The 19,000-nt window shown below is 42.8% G+C and overlaps 1 protein-coding gene and 1 long non-coding RNA gene across 10 annotated transcripts in view; one reads left to right on the top strand and one right to left on the bottom strand.

Moving 5' to 3' along the window:
* LOC115076457 overlaps window positions 1-10,501 on the top strand; it is a 35,601-nt gene extending 25,100 nt beyond the window's left edge. The window contains exons 2-3 of the long non-coding RNA XR_003852770.1: window positions 9,107-9,232; window positions 10,260-10,501. This is a non-coding gene — a long non-coding RNA (uncharacterized LOC115076457). The remainder of the gene's footprint in view (window positions 1-9,106; window positions 9,233-10,259) is intronic.
* Window positions 1-19,000, bottom strand: part of RAP1GAP (RAP1 GTPase activating protein) — a 225,880-nt gene that overhangs the window by 49,214 nt on the left and 157,666 nt on the right. For 8 of the 9 annotated variants that reach the window (XR_003852767.1, XM_029577941.1, XM_029577944.1 and 5 more), the window contains 3 exons: window positions 10,150-10,253; window positions 3,741-3,819; window positions 2,517-2,570 (listed from right to left, as the gene is read on the bottom strand). Coding sequence is in view for 8 of the 9 variants with exons in the window: in XM_029577941.1 (XP_029433801.1) it covers window positions 2,517-2,570; window positions 3,741-3,819; window positions 10,150-10,253 (237 nt within the window). In the remaining variant the exon portion in view is untranslated. Of the gene's footprint in view, window positions 1-2,516; window positions 2,571-3,740; window positions 3,820-10,149; window positions 10,254-10,434; window positions 10,497-19,000 lie in introns of all 9 variants that reach the window. The other variant, XM_029577938.1, reaches the window with a different exon arrangement.

Raw genomic sequence — 19,000 nt, 5'->3', positions numbered from 1 at the left:
TATAATTCAGCAGTGCGACCACACTTGTAAATTATCCAGTTTAAGTTACCTGGATAACTTACTCAGACTGCCTGTGATTGAATATGGACTTCTTTTATGTATTTATTTATTTATTTATTTATTGTTTTTGTTATACTGAGTTTCATGATAGGCATCACATCAACCCGGTTTACAAATAACAAGGAGTGTAAAGCATAACGTAACGTAAAAAACAATATTTTCAATAAGAACCTTGAACTTTAAATACAGTGAATCAGAAAAAGGGAGAGGGAAAGTTACAAAAAACAAGGAAAATAAACTTGGGATGGAAGGGGAGAAATTGAACAGCACAATTTATTTATGTTAAAAACTCTGCAAAGTGGTTTATAGTTTAATTGGAAACGTGGAGGTCAATATTCAGAGAGCCGTCAAGTGACGGCCCCAATACAGAGCTGAAGACCCTTTTTACAGGGCAGCTGGAGGACGCCGTGGCCTTTCCTGCTGTGGGCCTTTTAAAACTAGAGCAAAAGCACACCAAGTGCGCCTAGGACTGCAGCGCGCCGCATTGGGGATCGCCAGTGGCGCCTCTCCAGCTATGGGGTGCGGCAACCAGGCAAGGCGGCATTGGGAAGGTCAGCGGCACTCCAGACTGCATCGGAGAGAGGAGCCAGTGTCTGACCATCAGCAGGTAAGCAAAGCCACTAGCGGGACCCTCCCGTGAGTGGTAAATCTAACACTTATGTGTACATTTCTTGTTAAAATCCCAGTACGCCCATGTCTCGCCCTTGCCCACCTAGACCACACCCCTTTTTTGGGCTCTCTGGCTTGTGCATGTACCAGGAGATACTCGCACACATAGGCATCATTTGAAATCTGCATGGTGTGCACCATCCAGACACCCTCACGTATCTCCTGGCTTTGGCGTGCGCCAGGCTTTTAAACTTCACCTATTAGCTTTTGTCCAGCTAGCTCCAAAAGAAGTCCAAACAAAAAAACTTGAATATCAACCTCTTGACATAAAAATTGGATATTAAATTTACCTTCTATTTGCTTTTTCTGAAAGTTGTTGCATACTGAAGGACTAAGGGGCATTCCATGAAGTTAGCATGTAGCACATTTTAAATTAATCAGAGAAAATTCTTTTTCACTCAATGCACAATTAAACTCTGGAATTTGTTGCCAGAGGATGTGGTTAGTGCAGTTAGTGTAGCTGGGTTTAAAAAAGGTTTGGATAAGTTCTTGGAGGAAAAGTCCATTACCTGCTATTAATCAAGTTGACTTAGAAAATAGTCATTGCTATTGCTAGCTTCACTAGAACAGGATATATTTAGTGTTTGGGTACTTGCCAGATACTTGTAGCCTGGATTGGCCACTGTTGGAAACAGGATGCTGGGCTTGATGGACCCTTGGTCTGACCCAGTATGGCAATTTATTATTATGAGCTGACAATTTCAACGGATTGAGAGGTCCATATTTAAACAGTTTGTCTGGCAAAGTACAGGACACATTTCCCTTAACCTTAAGATTAGAAAAGAAATACCTGAAATTTAGGGAAAATATGAAGGCTTGGTTTTTCTCAAAAACTTTCTTAATTCTGTGATTTGTATTATTGTATTAATCTGGTGCTTATTATTTATCTTTTTAGAAAGCTTTCCAGATTGTAGATTTTTTAAGAAGTTTGTGTTCTTTTCTGTTAGTTGTGGTTTTGTCATGTGTTTATAGTTTTTGTATGGACAACTGTATTTATGTTTTTAGATTTTCTTTTTTGTTTGTTTTGCTTGTACATCTCTGTGTTTTTTATAAAAGAAAGGTAATCAAGAAAATTTAATAAACGAAACTACAGGATTTGAATTTTCCACCATGCTGACCGCTGACGATTTTATCTGGGTATGTTTTTAGCCAGATAAAACGTATCTGAATAAAATCAAAAGGCATGCCAGGGTAATGCTAAATTAACCGGATGCTGCCGATATTCAGCATTATCCAGGTAAGCTATCTGAGTCAGTCTGGTCGTGCTGGACAGCGATCCTAAAATTATCCAGATAAAATTGACCTGGACTTTACGTGGCTATATTCAGCAGAATGCACACCAGGTTGTGTTCTGCTCAACATAGAAGTAAAATTATCTGGATGTTGTTATCCAGATAACTTACCCTCTCACTGGCTCTATGAATATGGACCTCCTAGTCCATAGTGACCCCAAGGTCCATTTCCTGGGTGGTAACTCCTAATATGGAACCCAGCATCGGGATTATTTTTCCCTGTGTGCATCACTTTGCACTTGACCACATTAAATTTTATCTGCCTTTAATTAGTTACCAGTCCATGATAGGCCATTTCCTCCTATCCCATGATTTTTAAGTTTTCTGAAGTCTCTACACCGACTGGCTCACCTTTGTCCATATACTTAGGCCCACCTTCAAAGAATTCTAAGAAATCAACCTCAAAATAATGGAAAATGAGAAGCTTAGGTCTGTGTCCCTTTCTGAGCTCCGAGGACCAGAAGGACAGGATTCCTAGGAGCCCTGCAGCCTTACCTTGGGGTATAGAACTGGGTAAAATCGATCCACATTGACATCCTCACACACCAGCTGAAAAAGAGAGCGGGACAATATTTAATGGGAACATCTCTTTCCCCAAACCATGCTATAATGGTAATACACAATTATTCTCTAACCCAGTCCCAAGGGCTGCTACTTCTTCTGCATGGTGTAAGGATGAATGACTCGATCAGTGAACCCCAGGGGTACACTTATACCACAATTAGACATCTTGCATAACCGAGCTAGCCCCCTTCCCCACAACCTCCCAAAGTATCCTTTAGAAGAGCTGATTCTCCTTTCCTTTTAGGCACAAAGATTCGGTTATATGGTGCTTGTTTAAAGAACTAGCTAAAGCCAGGAAACAGTAGCACGTTTCTTCCACACACAGTTCTTCCGATCACCTCAGTCCCATCCTGGAAAATGTCACGCAATCCTGGTATCAAGACACGCACTGCTCTGCCAGTCTAAGGTACTTCATTCCTGCCATGCCCGGGACTCAGACCCAGACATGCAGCTCTTTCAATGCACTGTTATTCTGGTACGGAGACCCACACAGTTCTGCCCTACAGGACTTTCTGCTATTCCAGTTCTTAGATCCAATACTCAGTACTGCTTTTCCCACATACTTCACACCTGCCCTGCAGTCCCCTCTGTTGTTCCATTACTGATCCCATCACATACACCACTCTGCCAACGCACCTCAGTCCTGCCATGAAGCATCCGTACTATTCCAGTATCGAGACGCACACAGCTCTGCCAATTTGCCTTAACTCCTGCCCTACAGGACCCCCTCTACTATTCCTGGATGGAGACCCTCCCTCTTGCTGCTCACACACTGCCAGTGCACCTCAGTTTGCACTCTCCTACTGTTACCAATTCTAGTCCAATTGGTGCAATCCTGAGTCCATCCAGCTCACTGGACAGGAAAGTAAGGTGGCACCAATGCCGGGACTCTGGTGATCAAAGCCCACATGCACCATATAAAGGGGCAGTTCTACATCTCCCTTCCTTCCTTCATGACTGCACCGGCTTCCCTGATTTCCAAGTCACTTTCATGCAACAGAATAGCTACTCCCCTGAAAAACAAAGCAACGCAAAGAGAGAATGAGAATAATAATGGAGACAGAGAAAAGGAGAAAATAGGAGGCAGAGGGGAAAAAACACAAGAAAAGAAAAAAAAAAAAAGCCAAGGGGAATGAGTTGTGATCTGCTTCCTACCTTTGCCATCTGCACCACGTTGGGGAATTCGGTGAGACAGGAAATGGGAATGACATCGTGGTAGGTTTTGCATCTTGTTCTGAAATTTAAATAAAAATAAAGTAAGGCTTGCTTGAGGAAGGAAGAGGGCAATGAGGACAGGGCACTGGGGAGGTGCTCAAGCTGGATATTTGGAGGGGAGAAGCTTATATAACTGATCATCAGTGGGTTAGTCAAGGAGGAAGCAGGTTAAGATATCCCATGAATCCCTTTTTGTTAAATTAGTGCAAAGCTACTCTTGCTCAGGTAGTCATGGCTCCCGTGCAGGAGAGGGGAAAGAGCGTGATGGAGGGGGAGATGTGAGCATGCATGGCGGTACCTCCTTTCATGGCAGTCATCCTACCTCACTATCTCCTTGAGAGTGAGGACTGAGAATGAAGTTTCTTACCTGTAACAGGTGTTCTCTGGAGACAGTATCCTATCAGTCACACATATGGGGGTGACATCACCTACAAAGCCTATTTCCAGAGTTTTCTAGGAAAAACCCAAAGGACCCTCTGAAAATGCAAATATTCTCTCGCTCATGCAACAGGACTCAATTCTGTAACTAAGCTAATAAGCTGTAGTCCAGAAGCAGAGGAGGGTGAGTTTGTGAGACTGATTAACTGCTGTCTTCAGAGAACACATGTTCCAGTAAGCAAACTCGTTTTCTCTGAAGACAAGCAGTTCACCACAGTCGCATATATGGGACACACTAGTGAAGGGGTCTCTTTACCAAAAAGATGGGAAACAACAAAAATAATCTGCCAACAGAACAGCATCTGAAGACTGGACTGCCCAAATCTGCTGTTGAATCAAGAGTCAATATTCAGTCAGCAATGGGAGCATGTGTGTGGACTGAACTCCACGTTGCAGCTTTGCAAATCTCTTCAAGAGGCCAGTCAACGCAGCATGGCCCTGTCATGCTCCTCTAAAGTCAAACCTGCTTGGACATAAGCAAAAGATATGTAATCTGCAATCTGAGCAGTTCCCAAACCTGTCCTGGAGGACCCCCCAAGCCAGTCAGGTTTTCAGGATATCTGCAATGAATATGCATGAGATAGATTTGCATGAAATGGAGCTAGTGCATGCAAATCTATCTCATACATAGTCACTGCAGTTATCCTGAAAACCTACTGGGGTTCTTCTGGGACAGGTTTGGGAACCACTGTAAGGTTCTCTTTGACATAACAATCCCAGGCTTGTTGGTGGTAAAAACAAACAAAAAGCTGGGAGGAGGCCTTTCTAAGGTCCACTCCAAATAAGTGATAGGTCTCTTGCGATCCAAAAAGCGAAGGGCTCCTTTACCGGTATGTGGCCTTGGGGAAAAAGTGTTGGAAGGACAACTGGCTGATAAAAGAGGAAATTCATCTTGATCTTAGGCAGAAATTTAAGCTACATGGGTAGCATCACCCTGTCAAGATGGAACTATGTAAGATGGTTAAGTTACTAGGGCCTGAAGCTCTCCAACCAGAAGCTGAAGCTACTGTCACCAAAAAAGCAACCTTCTGGGTTCATTACATTAGACCTCAAGAGGCTCAAAGGAGACTTATCAGCTGCATTAAAACTACATTGAAGTCCAATGACACTGCAGGGGGCTTGATGGGAGGCTTCAAATGAAGCAAGTCCTGCATGAATCTTACAATTAAGGGTTGTACCAAAAATTGGTCGGTCTTCGACAAAATGTTGGTATGTACCATTCACATTGATGTATACCCTAAAAGAAATGATTTTCAGTACAGACTCTGAGATATGTAGAAAATATTCAAACAGATTTTGTTTGGAATAATTAAGGATCTAGGCTCTTGCCCTCAAACCAGACAGCAAATCTCCTCTGTTTGCAATCATATTACCTTCTAAGTCCTTTCTAGAAGCCAGAATTGAGTCTTTGACTTGGAGACCCCATAGATGCAAATTTCTTTGTTTTTAGCATCCAGGCCATGAGGGAAAGGGATTAAAGAGTGGGATGAAATAATGTATCCTGGTTCAGCAATATTAGCGTTGGAAAAATCTCCAACCTGATTGGTTTCCCGATGGATAAATCTCAAAGGATCAAAAGCCATATCTGTTTAAGCCAATAATGAGCCTTCAGAAGCATAGAATGATTTTATTATGATTTTTGCCATTAGAGGTGTTGGAGGAGCGTCTCCTTTGTTCAGAAGGGGTATTAAGGAGCCTAGGGTAAGCATTTTGAATGTTTTTTGTTGGATTTTTTTTTAGATAGTTGCTCAAGGCCCTTAGATTTAGGATGGGATGGAATCCTTCTCATTTTCTTTGGAACCAGGAAATACCTGGAACAAAATCCCTGCCTTCTCTCCCATGACGGGGCACGTTTGACTGCCTTCATCTCCAAGAGGGAGAAGACTTCCAACTCAAATAGCTCCAGTTGTTGAGAGGCAATGCTATCATAGGCAGATGATATGGAGGGTATTCTAATAAGTATAATCTGCAGTTTTCTAAAATTATCTGAAGGACTCAGCTATGAGAAATTACAATGGGTCAGTGGTTTGCATAAAACCGCAATCTTCCTCCTACAGGGAGGTCTAACAAAATGAAGACTGGAAAGCTGGTTGTCTTTGGATTCAGTCAAAAACCTGTCCTAGGTAGCTTAGACCTTCTACCATTGTGTTAGTGAGGCCTGAAGCTCCAGTGCTGGGACTTTAACAGAAAGCATTTCTGGGGCTCTCGACTCAGGTGCCCTCCTGTAGGTGGAGTTTCTTGGAGGTCTAAAGCATTGGATAAAAGGGATGGAATGATTTGTCTATGAAGAAAGGCTAAAGAGGTTAGGGTTCTTCAGCTTGGAGAAGAGACCGCTGAAGGGAGATATGATAGAAGTCTATAAAATAATGAGCGGAATAGAACAGATTAATACAAATTCATTGTTTTTCAAGAAGTACAAAGACTAGGGGATATGCAATGAAGTTACTAAGTAGTACATTTAAAACAAATAAGAGAAAATATTTTTTCATTCAACACATAATTATACTCTGGAATTCATTGCCAGAGAACATGGTGAAAAATAAGGGTTTAACATAAGGTTTGGACAAGTTCCTCTATGTAATTTGTAAATCACATAGGTTTTGTAAACAATTAATAAACAAACAAATTTCATCTGCCAATTGGACACCCATTCCCCCAGTTTTTCAAAGTCCTCTTGCAATTTCTGACAATCTGCTCATTATCTGATCTAACAACTTTGAATAATTTTGTGTCTTCTGCGAACACAATCTTCTCACTCTTTACTCCTTTTACCAGATCATTTATAATTATATTAAATGGTACCGATCCCAGTACAGATCCACTGAGAGAAATAACCATTCAGTCCTACTCTGTTTCCTATCCTATAGCCAGTTACCAATTCAAATTAGAGCATGGCCTCCTATCCCATGTCACTTAAATTTCCTGATGAGTCTCTCAAGAGGGACTTTGTCAAATGTCGAATGAAAATCCAGAAACACTATATCAACGGACAGACCCTTGTCCACATGTTTGTTAACCCCTTCAAAAAAATCTAAAAAGATATGTAAGGCAAGATTTCTTTTTGCTAAATTCATGTTGACTCTGCCCCATTACTCTGTCTAGCGAGATGGCCAGTATTTTCTTCCTTCAGAACAGTTTCTAACATTTTGACTGGTACCAACATCAAACACTCTGGTCTGTAGTTTCCCAGATTAATCCTGGAGCCCTTTTTAAAAATGAACATTATATTAGCTACCCTACAATCCTCAGCTACCATAGCTGATTTGAATGAGAAATTGAAGATTTTTAGTAATACATCTGCAATTTCATTTTTTTTGTTCTTTCAGAACTCTGGAGTTATACCATCTGGTCCCAGTGATTTATTATTCTTTAATTTGTCAATTTTATTACATCTTCCCATTTCATCATGACTTGATTCGGTTCCATTGAGTCATCAGCCTTCATGTATTTGGCAACTGCAACTGCTATTTACCTCCACAGTTCTTCCTCAGAATTTTCTGAGCCTCAGAGTCGATGTGCCTCAGCAGGTCTGATCTTCAGGATTTTCCAAGGGGAGCAAAGAGCATGAAACCAGACCTCTGGAGACCAATACAGAGAGCACATCAAATGGGAGTTAAAGCTTTCCCCAATATGTAGTCACCTTAGAGGTAAGAGAGCACACTCTAGAATCCCCCTGTTCTTGGAATCGTGCACTGACGAAATTCTGCATTGATCAACCTTTTTCACTGATGAACCCTCAGTGCTATTTCTCCTTGGCTCCCTGCTTGATCATATGGAGCCTGATGCTTAGTGCAAGCTGGGAGATCAACATCTCTTAATCTCTAGACTATCCTTAGGATCTGGTACCAAAGAGATCAATGTTCCCTTTGGCAAATCCTGACCTCCAACAGTTGATGCGACTCCATGTTTCTTAGGCTTTGGTGCTTTTGACAGCATAATCGATGGATACCAACTTCAATTCTTTGAGACTGTAGTCTCATCTTATGAATCTTGATGGCCTTTAACATCTTCGAGCAAATGCTGCAATGGGAATCAGCATGATCCTCCCCCAGACACTTGTAGCAGGTCTTGGGATGGTCACAGATGGACACCACCTGCCTGCAGCCTGGGCATTATTTGAAACTGCTGGCCTTCTGTGCCATCGTCAGAAAAACTGACAACGTAAAGTCAAATGGAGAAGACATTTTGGAAAAGAGAGAGATGAAGTAAAAAGGGGGGGCTACTGCCGAAAAGCTTGTCAGAATACTTTAAGAACACCAGGCAGGCTGACAAAAGGGACTAAAAAATAAGACAGCGCCATATTCAGCCACTGTCTGGCTAACAAACTTAATTGGAAAAACCTATGCAGGAACATACCCGGCTATGTTAAAGCTAATCGGATAAAATTATCCAGCTAACTTTTAGCACTGCTGTTTGGAGACCTAAAGTTATCTACTACGTTAGGAGGATAATGCTGAAAATGGACACATATCTGATAGCCAGCTGAACCTTTGCAACACCTCTACCCTGCCCCCAAGCTAGCCAGATTATTTTAGCCAGCTAAACAATTACCTGGCTAGCTCAGGGCCGGTCAGCTTGATGGGATTTTCAAATTCCACCATTTGTCAAGCTAAGTCCGAACTTAGCATGACAAATGGTGCTGAAAATTGACCTCTAAGTAAACTTTAAAACTAAAGAGAGAAATCTTTCTATAAGAATTAAAGGAAAATAAAAAGATAACTAAGGTGAGCCAGAACAGCAAAATCCACGATCAAAAGATAACAGCAAAAAAAAAAAAAAAAAAAGGCATTTGTAACTAGTAAATGAACTGGAGCGCATTGCATGGCCACGGGAACTGCTACACTGAGCACCTTTCTTATTTTTCCTAGAAACTTTTGGAAATGTGATCAATGAAATCACCACATATGTGTGACTACCATAAACTGCTTGAGAGAACAGTAATTTACCTGGTGAGACTGGGAATGCAGAAATCATCCCTTTTGCGTTTGGAGGAGGTAAATATGTATGAAACATGGGGATTTTATTAGAGACCAAGCAGTGTGTTGGGGAGGGCCCAAAGACATATGAGGGAATGAGCAGTGGGGGGGAGGGATTGGAGTGCGGAATGTGTGTGTATCTGATGTATAGGAGTGCAGTATCTGTAGAGTATGGGGCTCCAAGGCAAGAGGGAGAGGGAATGCTACGTCTGCAGGATCTATGGTGTACAGGGGTGGGAGGCAGAGAGAGTGTGTGTGCACGCATGTACATGCACATAAGTTTTCAGGAGCACTGGTGTATCGGGGTGCAGGATAGTGTGTATTTGGTGGGTGCATAGTCTATGAAAGAAGCAAAAATTGGCAGCTCATATCCCCAATGGCCACAGGAAGGGTAATTTTCAAAGAGACTTTTGTGAGATAAACAGTGTCTTATGCACAGAAATGAGCTTTATATAATGCATGTAAAGCATATGTAACCTTACATGCGTGTATCATGTTCATGCATAAGGTTACCTGGACTGAGCAGAGACATTCCTTGGGAAGGGGGGGGGGGGGAGCGGGCAAGGTTAGAGAAGGGCTTACACTCGTGTGCATACTTTTGTATTTTCAAGAGCGTGCGTGTTAAATTTATTGAAATATTTCTATGCACAATTTAGCAGGTAACTTCTGTGTGCAGGTAGTTACAGTGGGGTAATTTTCAGAAGGGATGCATATTTGCCATCTAAATGTATGTGGCCTGTTACAAAATTGCCCCCTTTAAGGTTTGATTTTCTAGATTAATAAAAAATGCAAATTCATTTTTTACCATTAAAATCACTGCAAGAAAATGTGCCTCAAATATTCACTGAAGATATCCTGAAACCAGACCCATCTGTGGCCTTAGGGGACCAGGATCCCTCCCCCACCCGCTTACCACCATCCAATCTCCTCTTTACCGTAAGAGCAGCCGCAGGTGCTCCTGGTCCCCGACCACGTCGTACTTTACTGAGAACACCAGGTGTCCCAGCGCTGCATCCACTGAATAATAGTTAAAATGTTCCTGCAGAAAGGAGGAGACCATGTGTGAAAGGAGACCATGAGCCAGAGAAAAATCACATGCGAGAGGAGACCACGTGCCAGAGAAAAATCACATGCGAGAGGAGACCATATGTGAGAAAAAGCCACGTCATTTTTCCTCCGATCCACCTGCCCCATCCCAGGTCCTGTTGCTGGTAACTCACCCAGGCACATGTATTATGAGAATGTATTTACTTTCTTCGTGTTCACTGTGGAATGCTGGCAGCTGTGTGTGAAGGGAAGAGAGAAAAGTGCAAGTCAGAGCCCTTGGCTCTGATGAGATTATTCTTCAAGTTTTAAATGCCACTCTCAACATGGCAGCAGCCTGCCTCCTGGGGACCTCTACGCCTCAGAGGAGGAAATGAAACAGATTTGTTCCAGAAGGTGCTGGCCTCTCAGGATGCCTGTTTACAAAAACTATCAAGTCACAAAACTTGATGTGTTGTGTGCATATTGTTAAAAATTAATAGAATTAAAAATATTTGATTTCTTTTCTTTTAGCTGACAGACAATGAATATTTCTCATTATATATACATATATATTTTACATTTTTTTTTGGCTCGGTACAACTACTGTGAGCTGGAATTGGCCTTTTCTGGTGGGTTACAATGCCATGAACCTTGGCAATATTTCATATGACCTCCCACTTACTTTAGCACAGGTATTGCAGCGAAGGTCCTCAGCTGGGTGCCATGCCCCGTAACACTCTCAGAAACATGCAACCGTGGACCTTAAGTCTAGAGCAATGGCACAGTCTTCCCTATTATAGTGTGCTGTGAATTCTGCCTCTGCAGCATTCAAAGCCTCAGTCAGCTCAGAGATGGCCTGGCCCAAGAATCCAACCCAGATCCCCTCTGCTTGTCAGCCACCGGGCAAGCCCTATAAATTTGTGATGGAGAGAGAGACCATATTCTTCCAAATCTATCAGCAGGTCATCCTACAGTAGGTCAACCTCATTATTTACCATTGCCTGGGTTGAGGTTTGAATGAACATTAACTTGTGTGATTGCTGGTATGACTACAGAAAGGGGTGGGTAAGGTAATCCCCATGGCTCCCGCCTGTAGATGCTGGTGTTGGCGCTACTGCTGATGCTGCGGGTCATGTCAGCTGAGGATCTGCGCCTGCTCGTGCAAACCTATGATACCTTTCAGGCACGCAGACTGCACTGATCCTATGCCTTCCTGTGCCAGCATGTCACATAAATACAAAATTTAAAAAATAAATAAATAAATAATTGGCAAAACAACATTTTTAAGTTGCACATCTCCAGCTTTAGAGTTTCCAATAAGCTAAGCCTTTAAGAAGTCAGATTGAAAAAAATGTAGAAGGTGTTAAAAGGAAAGACAGAGATAAGCAAGGATTAATAGCACGTTCAGCTCCTCCGCTGCCAGAAAACGAGTCAGCCACTGTGCAATGATTGCTGAAAGAGAAAATAAAATAATTTGTGCCCAGAAATACCTAGGTAACTCTTAAGCTTAAAAGAAAAAAAAGGGAGTAGCGAGCTATCTAAATGCAGAAGATATATTTATCATCCCTTTGGGGGGAGGGGTAAAGCATCATCCTGCACTAATAATCAAATACAGGGGGCAATCATGAGTCTCCCTGCAGTCCTCGGAGAACTTTGCTCAGATCTAATAAGAGAGTACAATAGCGTGAGTGAGAAACCAATGAGTGTTTAATTCAGGATTCTTCACCATGGTTTTACAGACTTTTTAAGCTTGTTATATTTGATTCTTAAGCCTCATACTTATTTACTTTGCTGTGGTCATGTGTTAGATTTTTTTTTTTTTTTGCTTTTGCCTGATTTGATTTTATGAATTGTTTGCTGTATGATGATGCATTTTATTATGTATTTATTCTCTTCTGTTCCCACTCTGGATCTTGTCCTAGTAGAATGGTGATTTTGAAATGCAGACTGATGATGGTGGTTTGTATCCTCAGACGGAGGCTTTACTGGGTATTTAAAGAAACCCTGGCTTGGGCTCAAAAAGCAGACTTCTGCTGCCAGCCTCTTCTTTCCCCTGCACGGTGCACGAATGGACATACAGTAAAATATATAAACCTTTTTAACCATTTAAAGTGACAGCTTTAGTAGTGAGAAGGCAGGTTATAAAGTGACCAGAGAAAAATTTGTAGCAATCTATTTATTTATTTATTTTTAGTTTTTTTTATACCGATTTTCCTGCATAAAATGCATATCAAACCGGTTTACAATGAAACAGAATAAGCAGGAAGTAAAATTCCTTAGTCTAATACATTTAAACGTCAATAATGAAATAATTTTAAACAAAGCAAAAAGCTAAATAACATTAATAAAAGTTAAATTATTAACATAAACATAAATATAATTATATTAGAAGGAGCACAAAGGTTAGCACAAAGGGGAGCACAAAGGGGAAAATCTCTCAAATTGGGCAATTTCCCCGATACCTGCAGACACAAAATAGAAGGACAGGATGCAGGGCCAGCTGGAGCATAGGTTCTGCAGAGAAAAAAAGGATTAATGGTGTGCCAGATAAAGCCAAACCAACCACCAATTCTAATTCAGCAGTTTTCTAGGTGTAAAGCCTCTCTGCGGGAGGAGCGTCCAGGTCCTGATACTCTGAGCTGGGTCTCGGGATGGTTTATACTGTTTAGCTAATTTATATTCTCTTCCCAGCAGTAACAGTTTTCAACTGTGGTGGGATTTTCAGACTCAGCATTTCTCTCTCCTGCGCTGTCCTCCTTACAAAAGTATGGGTGGCTACAGGGATGGAGTTAGGATGGAGACACAAAGTTAGGAGTTTAGAACTGATTTTCAGAACTAGGAAGCTAATTTAGGATCCTAAATGTAAGATTTTTTTTTTTTTTTTAATTAACCCTACTGTTTTTTTCCCACAGGTAAACATGCATTTATCTCTGTAAAAGCTTCAGATTATTGCCCTGTGAAGGAATATATAGGATAATATATGTGAAGGAATATATATCTCTTCTATCACTTTCTTCTCTGTCATTCTCTCCATCTCTTTCATGTCTCCCCTGTCCTTTTGGTGCCTTGTGAAATCTCTCTTTGTATATTTGGGAGGGAGGGGGCAGTGAAGGACTGAGGTGGCCCACTGGTTATTCACTTGCCCCTGAGGGAGTCCACCCTCACACCCAAAAAAGGCTGTGTCATGAACAGACATTCCAGCAGAGGAAGAGGAGGAAAGTGCATTCAGACAGATCCTTATTAAGTTGTCACTTATTTTTTTTAAATAAAGGATTCTGTGTGCTCACCCCAAGTGTTGAAGGGTGCATGGAAAAAGCACAGAGAATCCTTAGTCGCAAAAAAGTGAACAGCAAAAGAATTAGGAACTGGATCTGCGTGGAACGCTGCCGACTCTTCCTCCACATCCTTTTCCTCTGTGGTAGACATCTAAAGCGAGTGTATTTTCGGTCTGATTTTTGTTCAGGAACTCTGTCCTACTTTGACCTCTTCTCCTGCAGTGTAGGTGGTCTTCCACTTCTTCCCTCTGCACTGACAAGTGGTCCCCAGGTGCCCAGCTTATTTATACATCTTTGGGAAGCCAGCAGGAAGAGTCAACAGAAAAAGAGAACAGAGCACGCTCAGTTTAGCATGATCAGGTAATTCAGTTTCCTCTCTGTAAATAAAAGGCTCACGCTAATTTGGGGGTCTGAAGAAGGTATTAAATAGCAGTCATCTACCGAGTGCTCGTAAAATAGTGTGGAGGGGTGAGCATGTTGTGATTTTTCACATTTCTTCGTTTGCACGACACAGAAATTTGTATGCGCTCATGCTGTCTTCTAGGACCTCATTCACATGCACAGTAAGGTCTCCCTGCATAGCTTGCTAACCTCAAGGTGTATCCTAAAGTTTATTGCATAGGACCCCCACAATGTTTGCATACCTACTGTATATAAAATATGATTAACTGTGACTGGTATGACGGGAAAGAAAAAAATACACGGGGGAATACAATGCATCTCACAATAATAAGCGTCTTCTGTTTTTTTGGGGTTTTTTTGTTATTCTTTAATAAAACTCCGTCCTCTTTCCACCAGATCTCCAGTACTCTTCCCCATAGCCCCAGCTCTGCGCCACTCCCCACCAAGTAAGATCTGAAGTCCCCCAATCTCCCTACCCACCTCTAAGCAACACTGCAGTCCCCTCCCCTTTGATTCTCACTGCAGTGATCAGCTGCTGTTCCAGTAGCAGTAAAAACAGTTTTCTTTTTACAGCCAGGCAAGCAGCTGCAGTTGGAATTCCTGCACTCTGCTGGGCAAACCAGCTGCAGACTGGAGCCCCGTGCATGAACGGCGGGCAGCATTTTTCACAGGAGAGCGGCATTTCAGATGCAGGTGCTAGTATAAGCTAACTGTCCCCTCTTCTAGCAGGGTTGGGCGGGAAGGGGTTAACAGTCACAGGCTGCAGACCCCCTGGTTTAGGCCCCAGATAAAAAGGTATAAAATACTCATCCCACTCAGGCCAATTCAACAAGAAGCGCGGGACAACGGGCAACTCCATGTTGAGCGCCCGCCGTCCCAACGCACGCCGGCTACCTCTCCTGGACGCGCGATCCTCTATTTAAATGAAGGGTCACGCTAAAAAGGAGGCGCTAGGGACAATAGCGCATCCCTAGCGGAAACCCAGGAGAGGTTGGCTGTTGGCGGGTTCAGGAAACTGACGTTCAATTTTACGAGCGTCGGTTTTCCCGAGCCCGCTGACAGCCATCGGTTAGGAAAAAACGGACACCGTTAAGTAGTTGCAAAAAAACACAACATAAAAAGATAAATACACCACACGTTAACCTTGAGACAGTACTTATGCTGATCCCTCTGTTCGATGTCCTCTCTAAAGCAGAGACCTCGAGTACAAATGTAAACGTAATCACAGAACCCATCAGCGTGAGAACACCTCCATACTGGAGACCTGGGTCTGATCCTTAGGTCAGCCGCAGTTCAGGATGCTGCGGAAGCAATGCTCACGGCCCCTGGGAGTCCGTCCCAGCAATCATGCAACAGCGACACCTACTTGCCAGACTCAGTGTGTACATGTAATGGGTTTGAAAGGGAGGAGGCTGAGGACTGAAATGGCTGGGAGTGGGGGGAGAGCGTGTTAAATATAGGGAAAATAAATGCCAGGATAAGCTGCAAATGAAGGCTCGTGGCATCCCCAGCCCAACAGAAGCCAGATCAGATCAAACTGGAAGCTGGCAAGAGCAGGAGGATATTGTCGGGCCCGAAAAGAAAGAGGCCAAAGCATGTACAGTCAGATGATCATTCAACAGCAGGACAGTCAAATCCTGCTGATACAAAACCAGAACAGCCCAAAGAATAAGAAAATATTAAGAACTACCTTTATCCCAGACGCCTGCAGTGGCAGAGGGATACACAGGTTACAAAATAAGATAGTTACTTTCACCTTTTTTTCCCCCCGATTCCACGATAAGGGTGCATGCTTTTGAAAGTTTTATTAATAAAAGAGCCAAAAAGAGTCAGATAAATGGCTTCAGATCTGTACTTTTATAATAAACCCTGAAACAAAGGAGTCAAATTATCTTGGGAACAATCTAACTCAACGTCTCTCTAGAATTATGCATCTCACAAATGAATGTCATGTACTACTGAAAAGTTTAAAGACGTCATCTCTCTGCCTTTGAAGATTTAAGATTGTTTTTCTAGTCCACCTGGATGGGGCTTTTACTGTTCTGAACAGCTTTCAGCCTAATGAATCGCCAGGTCTGAAGAACCTTTGGAACATCTTCTCTGTGCTGAACGAGTGCAGGAGATTTATTGTGGTTATTTATATCCTGCTTTTAGGCACTCCAAAGCAGATTATGTTCAGGTACTGAAGGTACTTCCCTGTCCACGGAGGGCTCACAATCTAAGGGGTAGATTTTCAAAGGGCCACGCGCCTCTTTGAAGGGGCGGGTCGGGACAGCACCATTGATCGTTGTCCGGGCGCACGCAATTTACTTCAGGTCGGGCCCTGAAGTAAGTTGGAAAACAAAAAAAAAAGCAAAAAGGTAGGATTTAGGGGTTAGGAAGGAATGGGGAAGGGAAAAGAGGTTAGGATAGGGTGTAGTGAAGTTCCTTCCCAGTCCACTCCTTAATTGGAGCGGACTGGGAGGGAACTGGGGAAGGCCAGGATGCGTCACCGCATGGAAATTGCATTAGTCTCCCTCCCTTGTGCGTGCTGCCCGCACATGTGGATTATATGTGCGCAGCCCATGTGTGCGTGCACACACCTTTGAAAATCTACCCTTCGGTTTGTACCTTAGGGAATGGAGGGTGAAGTGACTTGCCCAAGGTCATAAGCAGCGGCAGTGGGATTTGAACCCTGAGCTTCCCTGGTTCATAGCCCACTGCTCTAACCACTAAGCTACACCTGGCAAAAGACCCAGCTGAAAAGAAAATGAGATTTACTGCTCCGAGGTTCTGATAGCAAATGAGCTGATCTAGTACTGGAAGGCATGATAGAGAGCGAGGAAAGTGGAGAGCATTCTGGAGTGAGGATGCATAAAAACAGTCAAGATCTGGAAACACGGTTCAAACAGGAAAGCTGAGCACGCAGAACTGGTCTGCTAGAGTTGACAATCTTTGTAGGAAAGACAGTACTTGATGATGATGGACTAAATTTGCAAGTCATGGTACTGTTGACTTCTATGGAAATGGATGAGAATGGAAAATGTTCTCCCCATAGCTGGGAGTCCAAAAATCTAGCTCCCCAAAGATAAGCCCCTGGTTCTCTGAAAGAAAGAGAGGACCTAGAATTCAGGCTTGTAGTCCAAAAGAATACAAGGCAGGGGGGTGACCAATAATATTTACCCACGGACTTTGCACCAATTTGCAAAGTGAAAGTATGCACATAATTTCACTTTGAAATTTGAAGTGGGGACATTGGCACCCACTTTTTGTGCAGGTACTTTTTTCATGGCAACTGAAACGAATGAATCCGAAAATGCAATCCACATGCACACTTTTCCTCCTCAACCTGAATACACCCTATCTCAACGTGGCTAAAAGGGCATGTGCTGTGGAACTCCGGGCACACTTTTAAGCAGCACTGAGGGAGGGCCAATTTTCAGATTGCCAATTTACACAGGTAAAATGCTATTTACCAATGTAAATGGCTTTGAAACTGTCAGAGTGAACAAGCAAAAAAACAGGGAAAACCACTGAAAAAACTGATAGCTTCACAGAAGCCTGAAAATGACAGTTTTTCATTTTATTTTGTCCATGTTTTTCCAGTATGCCTGATGACATCAGCTCAGGAGAGAATGCATGCTGAGCTTCAGAGACTCTTGTTACTGCGCAGCACTGTACCATGCAGGCTAACTTGTGAACAGCATTATTGGGCCTCTTTGCACATGTCCGATTCCTGTTACTTGGACATCTTTTCAAACTTCTGACATGGCTGTGTCATACCAGTAATCCCTGTTCTATATACTGGAAAAACAGTGAATTCAATTGTCTCTATGTCCACTTTTATTATAAAAGAATATAATATGACAGCAGATAAACCCTGTAAAATCCATCCAGTCTGCCGAATTTGCTTTCTTTTGCTAAGTGATCTCTGGCTTTCCCTTCATTTTTGTGCTTATCCCAGACCTTCGTAAATTCGGATACCTTTTTTTGCCTCCGCCCCATTTGTATGGAGAGGCTGATCAATGCCTCCACTCTCCTTTCTGTGAAGGCTTCTTCCTAATGTTACGCTCTTGGTCTACTCCCAACATCATGAGCGTTTGGAAAGAATTCTGTTAGCAAATTCATCATAGCAGAATATTTTAACCTGGTCCCAGGAGGCCTCAATAAAAGAAATTTACTGTACAGTGAAAAAATGAATGACAGACAAAGGAAGCAGAAGAAAAAGCATTATAAGCTGGAAAATATTAGCCTGCAGAACACAGCGGGTGAAACAAAACACTACCCTGACAGGTGCTGTGACTATTAATGTCATCAGACCCAGGGAAATTTCACATTGTTTGTGTGGTACCTTTCCTGCAGGTTTTGTCCTCTCAGCCCTTTCCCTCCAGCTGTCATCTGGGAGCTGCCAAGCATGGCCTCCCCTCCTTTATCTTCATCCAGATTTCATCAGGGAGTCCTCGTGCATGGTCTTTCTCCTTCCTCCCTTCCATCCTGCTCTCATCGGAGAGCAACCATGTGTCCACCTCTCGCCTTCCTCGTTCCCCTTCTGGCTCCCATCAGGAACCCATCATGCACAGCCTCCAAACCTTTCTCCCAAATATCATTCTTACATGAGCCAAACGTTGTGGTGACTTTGTGGCCCCATGAAGTGTCACGGCTCTCCATTACTTCTCCCCCTCCAACTCAACCCTGCTCATTACTGAGAGCTCTCAGCTCCTTTCTGTTCATGTTGTTATTCATCTCCAAATGCTTTTATCTCTTCAGGAATCACAGCAGTGACAATTTACATTCCATTATCTTCCCAGCCATTGTGTGCTATTGCATTCCCTGAGCTGCTGGGACTTTTAAGCCATTGTCATCACACCATTGTTTCGACAGCATTGGTGCCTTCTCGTTATTTCTTAGCGATTGTCTCATTGTTTTTCTAACATGGTTTCCCCGGTGCTGTTGTCTTCCCATTGTTTCCACAGCTGCGTGGATCGTTCCCTGCTTTCAGGCAGCGTGCTTTATCCTAATGTCTTTTGTTCGCTGTTCCCTCCGCTCCACCCTCTGACCACTGTAGGAAGGGATAAAGAAGCCGACGGTGAGCAACGTCTTCAGC

The sequence above is a fragment of the Rhinatrema bivittatum genome, chromosome 15 (genome assembly GCF_901001135.1).
Source record: "Rhinatrema bivittatum chromosome 15, aRhiBiv1.1, whole genome shotgun sequence".
Taxonomy (NCBI): Eukaryota; Metazoa; Chordata; class Amphibia; order Gymnophiona; family Rhinatrematidae; genus Rhinatrema; species Rhinatrema bivittatum.
This window is presented reverse-complemented; position numbering and strand designations above follow the sequence as displayed.